The sequence below is a fragment of the Malus sylvestris genome, chromosome 17 (genome assembly GCF_916048215.2).
Source record: "Malus sylvestris chromosome 17, drMalSylv7.2, whole genome shotgun sequence".
Taxonomy (NCBI): domain Eukaryota; kingdom Viridiplantae; phylum Streptophyta; class Magnoliopsida; order Rosales; family Rosaceae; genus Malus; species Malus sylvestris.
The window spans coordinates 33,454,833-33,464,004 of record NC_062276.1 but is presented as its reverse complement, the minus strand read 5'-3'; the positions used below and the strand labels follow the sequence as shown (position 1 = coordinate 33,464,004).

General features: G+C 40.7%; 1 protein-coding gene across 1 annotated transcript; it reads left to right on the top strand.

Moving 5' to 3' along the window:
* The first annotated feature begins 6,315 nt into the window (after window positions 1-6,315).
* Window positions 6,316-6,930, top strand: LOC126611989 (uncharacterized). The gene has a single exon (XM_050280275.1). It carries the CDS (start codon window positions 6,316-6,318, stop codon window positions 6,928-6,930), a length of 615 nt encoding a protein of 204 aa, XP_050136232.1.
* The last annotated feature ends 2,242 nt before the right edge of the window (window positions 6,931-9,172 follow it).

The window sequence follows — 9,172 nt, the reverse complement described above, 5'->3', positions numbered from 1 at the left end:
TTCATCTAGGTCATTGTTGATCAAGAAAGTTGGAATGTATTTGATGATATGATGCAGGAGATAAAAAAGAGATGGGGAGTTTTCTTATGAAGTGGAGTGGTTAGTTATAAATTATAGATAATCTTGTGTTCACATGGAGGTACCTAATTATTTTTTCATCTATGATTAATGTATCTCAACCATACAAACCGTTTATCTTCTTTATTATCATGTAACTAAAGATTATATTTGTAAAAGATTATTCAACTTCTTTATCTTCTTTATCTTCTTTATCATCATGTAACTAAAGATTATATTTGTAAAAAACTATTCAACTTAAGATCATTTAGACATCCAAGAAATATTATTTGTACCAATTTTTCAATGCGTGCTGTTGAGATTTGACTAACAATGTGTGATATGCGAAAAACGACAAACAATAAAAGTAAAGCTCAATCTTCAAGATTCAAATTACGCTGGAATCTCTCCACAATTATCATTGGATTAGGCACTGCTTGGAGCATCGGCTGCCACCGCACCATAAGTACATCAAAAGTGAATAATAATATTTGTGCGAAATATTTTATCAACAGATTCAATCAATAAAGCAACGAGTAGGAAAGATTGAGCGAACCTTTACTCTTTTTTTTTTCTTTTCAATTTATTAATATCTAAAGGTATTCTTAAATACACTGTAAAATTTCTCTATTTTGCTTGAAAATCTTTCACTTTAAAAATCATTTAAAATCGCCACTTAATACTATCGCCTTTAGAATCCTAATTAATACATTTTTAATTTGAAAATCATTTACTTTTTTCTATGCGATTGCAACGGACTATCACCTCCTGGCTTCCATCTGGATTGGAGACTCTAGATTTGCATTATAATTCCTTTCGGTAGTTGGCATTGTTACTTCTCTCTATGGGGTTTTACTAACTCTGGCATCTAGAGCTGTGAGTTCTATACTTGCTCCGGTCTCTCTATCGTGAGTATTTGTGGGTTAGGTGGTTTTTTGCAAATTTTCTGCCGCGAGTCTTTTGTGGGTTTGGAGGTCTTCTTGTTCAAATTCCTATGGACATCGAGGAGGAGATGATTGACGGCCTTAGTGTTACCTTTGAAGACAACATAGATTTGGAGGAAAGAGGTGACAAAAATATCTTTTTGGTGGGGAGACTAATTGCAGATAACGAGCCTTCCCAAACGGTGGTAAAGGAGACTCTCAAGTCAGCCTGGAACAAAATGGGGGTGGTTAGTGTTCAAAGGGCCAAAGCAAATGTTTATGCCATCACTGTGGGGGATGAGCATGTTGCCAGAAAAATTTTGGAAGGCAACCCTTGGTTTATCAGGGATTATACATTTTCTGTGAAGTTTTGGCCATCTTACCACTCCCTAGATGACATTAAAGTGGATCGAGCTATTTATTAGATACAGGCTCATGGGATACCCATAAACTACTGTACAGAGAAAAACGCTAGAAGTCTGGGGACAAAAATCGGAATGGTTCTTGAAGTTGAAGACCCAGCAGAGGTGGGTTTTCGAGGATTCTTGAGGATTAGGATGAATTTTGATGCTCGTCGACCCTTGTTTACATGTTGCTCAGTGCCATGCCCTGCCCGGGGATCCTATAAGATCCGATTCAAATATGAAGGATTGAGAATTTTCTGCTATCAATGTGGTAGATTGGGCCACTTAAGTGCATGTCCTCGTCTGGCGACACTTTCGCCTGAGGGAGGAACTCGATTTAATGGTGATCTAAGGGTAGCACCTGCGTCCAGGGCAAGTGTTTTGCTATTTCCGCAAAGAAGGGAGGTTACGGTGACCGGGGCCCGTGAAATCCATTGGAGAAGAAAATGGGAACAATGCGAAGGTGGCTTCTACGGCCTGCCGGACACGGTAATGGATATTCCGGTGAACAGTTACTTGCAACGTCAAAGGGCAGAGGAACAGGCCAACATGATGAAAACAAGTACTGACAATACTGACACGAGGCCAGGGTGCACAGACGGGGCTGGTACGTTTGCAAGGTTAGTCTCCCACGTAGAGCAGAAAATGAGGCTACACCTGGTGGGGACAAACTCTGAGAATGAGCATATTCCTACATCACGATTGGACATACAACCGGACTATGGGCATACGTGGCACCCAGACAGCTATGATACCCAATTTACAAACGGAACCCTTACTATTGCTGTAAATGGGCTTTCTCTGGAGAATAATTGGTATGGCCCAAAAAGGATTCCCCCCTGGCCTTTTGAAAATGAAGATGGAATGCTATAGGCCCCGGATTTAGGGTGAACCAGGCCCACAAAATTCACTGTGATGGATTGTTTCCCCTCGGGAATAAGTATTTCGGATGTGAAAGCCCAAAGCCTGATGCTGGCGGCCCATATGCTTCAAGCCTCAAATAGGAGTGTGCAAAGTAAGGTGAACTCTAGAGATGAAGTAACGGCTATTGGGGAAACAAATCAAGGCCCAATGGTTAGGGTTAAGGCCCAGCTACGGGTGATCTGAATGCAGGGATGAGAAATGACGTGGAGCTTTTTACTCCGCTTCTTACTCCACCAACTAAGAAGCAAAAGACATTAAGATACCCTAATCGAGGGCGCCCCTACATCTTTCAAACCTGAAAAAGAAAAGCTCTAAACGCAGGGGAGGTTATCAAGGGGGGAGACCCACGGCAACCAACTTTACTGATTTCAAGCAACATGAGGAACAATGGTGCGAGGTGGTGGTTAGCCCTTCAAAAAAGATGGAGGAAGCTGAGAGATGTGGGTTGCTGGGCAGTGGAAATAGTAAATCAAGAATTGTATCATCGGTGGAGGTTGACAATGTTCAGCCCCGCCGACAGCCATGAATATACTAGTTTGGAACTGCAGAGGGCTTGGGAACCCTCGGAAAGTTCAGACTTTGCAGGATATTATCCGGCAAAAAGATCCCAAATTGGTTTTCCTGTGTGAAACCAAGTGCAAGGCAGAGTTTCTAAATGGCCTAAGGATAAAGTTGGGCTTTAGAAGAGTATTTGGAGTTAGTTCAAATGGACAGTTGGGAGGACTTAAGCTATTTTGGTCTGGAGATATCAACCTGAGAATCATTTCTTCCTCAGAGATATTTATTGACTCTGAGATTGGAGCAATAGGCGATGCAGTTCATTGGCGATTCACCGGCTTTTAGGGACATCCGGCAACTAAGGAGCGCCAAATATCCTGGGATATTATGCGGCAATTAGCTGCGAGTTGCTCCCTTCCATGGCTGATTAGAGGGGGCTTCAATGAATTATTGGGTATCCATGAGAAGGAATGGGGACCAGTTCGTCTAATGAATCAAATAATGGCATTTCGGAATGCAGTGTGCGATTGCCACCTACACGATTTGGGTTTCTTGGGAACTCCTTACACCTGGATTACTACCAGGGCAGGGGGTATCAAAGAACGGCTAGATAGGATGATGGCGACAGATGGGTGGAAAGATTTATTCAGCACCGCAAAGGTTACTCATCTTGATCCTAGCAAATCAGACCATGTGCCTATTCTCCTTGAGTTAGATGGACCACATAACTGTGTTAGGCGCAAGATGTTTCGGTTTGAAAATTTTTGGGCTGACCACGAGGAATGTGAAGGCATTATCCTTGATGCTTGGAACAAACCGGGTACCGGTGTGTTGATGTTTCAGATAGTGAACAAAATTAAAGCTACTAGGGTAGCTTTATTGAAATGGAAGCAATCAGTTTTCAAAGGGAGGCAAGAGGAAATTAAAGAACTGCGTCAAAAGTTGGGGTTTATACTTGCCCAACCACTTACAAATGATGCATTGGTTGAACGACACCAGTTAATGCAAAGACTTGATCAACTCTTGGGTCAGGAGGAGAAGTATTGGAAGCAAAGATCCTGAGCTTTATGGATTAAGGCTGGCGATCGCAATACACAGTTCTTCCACCAAAGGTTAGGAACCGAAGGGCAAAGAACTCAATAAAACGGTTGAAAAGTGCAAAGGGCATTTGGGTCTATGATGATACGGGGATTGAAAGCACTGTGATTCATTATTTTCAGGACATTTTCCAAACTACTGGGAACAATCAGGATGACGAAGTTATTGAGGCAGTGGATTCAAGGGTAACGACAGAGATGAATTGTATGCTGGAAGAGGTAATTACAGGTGAGGAAGTTAGAGAGGTAATCTTTCAGATGCAACCATCTAAAGCCCCAAGCCCAGACGGAATGAATCCCTTCTTTTTCCAAAAATTTTGGAACATTGTTGGGGAGGACATTACAAATGCGATAAAAAATTTCCAGGCCTCAGGGAGATTGTTAAAGCAAATTAATTTCACGTATGTCAGCCTTATTCCCAAAACAAAACAACCGGATGAGGTAGCTCAGTTTAGACCCATCAGTCTCTGCAATGTCCTGTTCAGAATCATCTCTAAGGTATTTGCGAATCGCCTTAAGGTTAGTATCCCCAAGATCATCTCACAAACACAAAGCGCTTTCGTGTCGGGTCGTGATATCTCTAATAATACCATTCTAGCATCAGAAATTGCAAATTATCTGTTTAGAAGGCGCCGAGGAAAGAAAGGTTTTGCATCACTAAAGTTAGATATCAGTAAGGCGTACAATCGGATTGAGTGGGGGTTTTTACATCGAATCCTTACTAAGATGAGGTTCTCTTAGCGTTGGATTAGACTCATCATGCTATGTGTGACCACGGTCTCTTACTCTGTATTGGTAAATGGCTTCCCACGAGGATATATTCTTCCATCATGTGGATTACGTCAAGGAGATCCTTTATCACCATATTTATTTATTATGTGCGTTGAGGGCCTGTCAGCTTTGATTGCCCAGCGAGAACAGCAAGGCTTAATAACAGGCATCTCAATTTGTCCGGAAGCACCATCGATTAATCATCTGTTATTTGCAGATGATAGTATGCTGTTTTGTCGAGCAACAGAGTCTGACTGCAGGCAGGTACGGGAGATCCTAAAGGTTTATGAACATGCTTCAGGGCAAAAGGTAAACCTTGAGAAAAGTGAAGCATGTTTTAGTATAAATGTGAAACGATCTGTGCAACTTAAACTGGCCAGGATCTTTGGGGTGAATCGGGTGGAGCGGCATGACAAATACCTGGGTATGCCAACTTTTGTGGGAAGGAACAAAAACGTATGTTTTGGTTATCTTAAGGATCGCATTTGGAAGAGATTAAAGAGTTGGAAGGGGAAATTACTAAGCGCCGCTGGGAAAGAGGTATTGGTGAAGGCTGTGGCTCAGTCAATCCCAAACTATTCCATGAGTTGTTTTCTTCTTCCAAAATTATTATGTGATGAGCTAAACAAGATAGTTGCATCTTATTGGTGGAGTGGTGATGAAGGAGAAAAGAAACTGCATTGGTGCTCGTGGGAAAGCCTGTGTAATCCAAAAAGAGAGAGTGGACTTGGGTTTCGGTTCTTATATGCATGCAACTTGGCTATGTTAGCAAAACAGGGGTGGAAATTGCTCACTAATCCATACTCTCTGGTTGCATCGGTCCTAAAGGCTAAGTATTTTCCAACTACCTTTTTTATGGAGGCCCCTTTGAAGTCGGGAGCATCGTATGTCTGGAGAAGTATTTTCACTGCACGAAAAGTTATAAGTTTGGGTCAAAGATGGCAGGTAGGAACTCGACAATCTATTCGTATCTGAGAGGACCATTGGATCCCCATCCCATCACGATTCTGCCCCTACTCTTCCAAACCGGTGGGATGCACGCTAAAAATGGTAAATGAATTGATTAATCCCGTGGTAAAGTGTTGGAAGATTGATGTGCTAGAAAGCCTCTTCTCCGCCAAGGAGGTAACCCTGATCCGGACAATCCCGCTAAGTATACGAAACCCACCAAATTACCTGTTGTGGCACCATGAGAGACACGGAAGATTTACGGTTCAGTTAGCTTACCATGTGGCAAGGAATTGGCTACAACCCACGAACAGAGGAGCATCGTCCTCGAGTGGTGATGGAACCAAATTCAGGGCGAAGGTGTGGAATGCTCAGATGCCACCGAAAGTAAAAATCTGCGTATGGAGACTTGCAAATGAATTGGTTCCTACTAGGGCAAATCTGGTGGCGAGACATATCACCACGGACATGGAATGTGTTTTGTGTGGAGCCCATGGTGAAACTACCATCCATCTCATGAAGGACTGCCATTATGCGAGATGTGCATGGATGAGCTCATAGGTTGGTACACTTTTAAGGAACAATCATCCCCCTTCCTTTAAAGTATGGATCGATGAGGTGGCGGATCTTCTACCCAAGACATGTTTCGCTGCGTTTCTGATGGTTTGTTGGGCATTATGGAGAGCACGAAACATGAAACTTTGGGAGGAAAAACTGGAACCACCTGAGGTATGCACTGATCGAGCCATCCAATGGTGGCTGGAGTTTACAAAGACCACAAACGCAAGCCGGGAGCAGGAGAGCAGGTTGAGGAACACCCCTAGATGGATCGTCCTACCCCAGAGACGACTCAAGATGAATATTGATGGGTCCTGGAATGCAGGAAGACTTGTTGCTGGTTTCGGTGCCATTAGCAAGGACTTTAATGGGTGTTTTGTGGCTGCTACTACTGGAAGATTTGATGATGTATCCTCCCCATTGATCCCGGAAGCTATGGCAGTAAGGGCAGGTTTGCAATGGGCGATTGACAGGGGTTATCATTCCCTTATTATTGAAACAGACTCACTTCAGATTGTTCAGGCACTGAGAGATCCTACTCTCAATTCGTCTATCATTGGACAAGTTGCAGAGGATTGCAAAGCGCTGCTCAACACAATCACTAAAGCAAATATCACCCACATTCGTCGCAACGCAAATATAGATGCTCACTGCCTGGCAAAAGTCGGACTATCTCTAATACAAAGTTGTGAATGGTTTGGTTCTCCACCTAGTATTTTAACTGATATACTTGTAGAGGACTGTACTTAACTTTATGCTTAGAGAGGGACAAACTCTTGTAATGCATTTTATGATGAAATGAAATCAACTATCGTATCTTTTAAAAAATAAAAAAAAAGCATAGACGGGCTAGCAAGCAAGAAACAGAAATTAAGGTACTTATGTTCGAATGTTTTTTTACCAGAAATGTGGTTTATGGTTTCCGGTCTGGTCTGTTGAGCTAGTTAGCTTTTTATTAAAGACCCTTCCAAAAATAAACCTCACAAAGCAAGGCTGAAAGGCATAAACACAGCTTGATCATGAAATTAAGAACGCAATTAAGTTTGAATTGAAAATAATGAAATTAATATAATAGATTACGGTAGTTGTGTGCTTGTTGCTTTTTGTATATATGGGAAGATTTTTCTTCTTCCCTCAGCCTTGAAGAGCTTAGTAAATGGATTGGATTGGAGAGCTAGCTTTTAGCCCAAATTTGAGAAGGGTCTCTAATTTTGGGGTCCATTATTTTCCAGAATTGTCAATTGAAGCTTTGAAGCCTCTTTTGTTAATCCTAAATAGAAACCTTCACCTCTATGCTAGTAGTTGTACACACGTATTATATAAAGGGGGAACTCATTTGAATGGGGGCCTATATGTATTGTGGTCTTGTACCTACTCTTTGAGTTTTTGTTTGCCTTTTCGGCTTTTAAGGATTGACGACATTTTCTGGTGTTCCTACCACCCTTCCCTTTCCCTCCAGTTAAAAACTGAAAGCTTACTATAGTCCACAGTCACTCCCTCCCCTTCTGCTCCTAGCATAGCTTTTTACTCTTTCACTGTTCATGTATGTGCATGTGCGTATGTTTGTGTATAAATTACTAAATCGGAGGATTCACATTAGATTTGTTAAGTAAACATATTATCCTTCATTAGTTTAACCACATGTTACTTGTACAGTTGTGTACTCACCACCATGTGATTTTTCTTTTCTCTTCAATTAATTTATATGACTAGTTGAAGCAACTCGACTCTTGATAACATGAGAAAAGAAAAGCCGTGGAAAAGAATTAACTCTATGTTTGTGCTTTTGGTCCCAATTTCCACAACTAACTCTTTAAGCTTTTGAGCTTTTGAGCTTCTTCAACTTCTTTTACCCAATTTTAACATAAACAAAAATAGAAGGAGGCCTCTTAAAACACTCCCCTCTTTTGATTTTTGTTTGTCTTTTAAGGACACTATGAAGATGCTAGGCGAAACTAAGTTGTTGTCATTTCTCTCTGTTTCAACTTTGAGGCATGCAGTAGCATAGCATTCTCTGCCATACTAGAACAAACTTGTATCCTAATTTGTAAATTGTTGAGAGTATGAATCTTAAATCGAAAAAGAAAATAGAGTTTGCAATGGTTTATAAATAGTTGGATTACTCTCCATGTTAAAACTGAAACATCATTAAAACAACATTTACTTTCTTAATTAAGATTGTTTGTGCTATATGAAACTATTGCCATCTGCTCCTATGACCCAATTAATTTTGGGTACTCCAATTGGCAACCGACTCCTATCTTAATATTTTAAATCCCCTTTAGCATGCCGGCATTTCATTTGTGTATGATTTGTTATGCGTTACATAAGTTAATGTTAAGAAATCAGAATACTAGTTGGGTGCCCTTAATTAGTACTACTGTCCTTACCGTCGGTATACTTGTTCGAACTATCTTACTAAAACAATCAAAATTTTTATGATAATATTTGTCTCCCAAGGGTAGTATATATAGTGCTAAGCCGAATTGGATTAGCTATAATCTACATTTCATTTGTTAAGCAAATGGATTATCCTTTGTTAGTTTAACGACACCCTTTTTTTTTTTTTTGGGTGTTACTCATACAGTGTTTTTTCATGTGCAAAATCTAAATTTCAAAAAAAAATTGCCGACAAAGAAATTGGAACGCTGTGTTTAATGTAAAATTCGGGTTCTATATTTTATGCAGTAAAGAACGTTTTCTCTTATTTTTGTGGAAGACCACTACTCATCAGCTAAGTAGAAATTGTTTTGAAGATAAAGTAAATGATCTCGTCTTTCTCAACTAGATGAGAAGTTCCTGATTCTTTGGGCACTGTCTTCTCAACTTCTTCAACGTACTCTAGTCTGCTCTGTAAAATTTAGGGTTTGATCAGGCTTCCAGGTATAAGAAAAAGAGTTAACTAGTATAATTAGCATTTAACATATTTGAGTTTAACATAGAAGGTAATAGTTTTTCGATCTTCCTCAGTGCAAAGGAGGGTCTAGAGAGG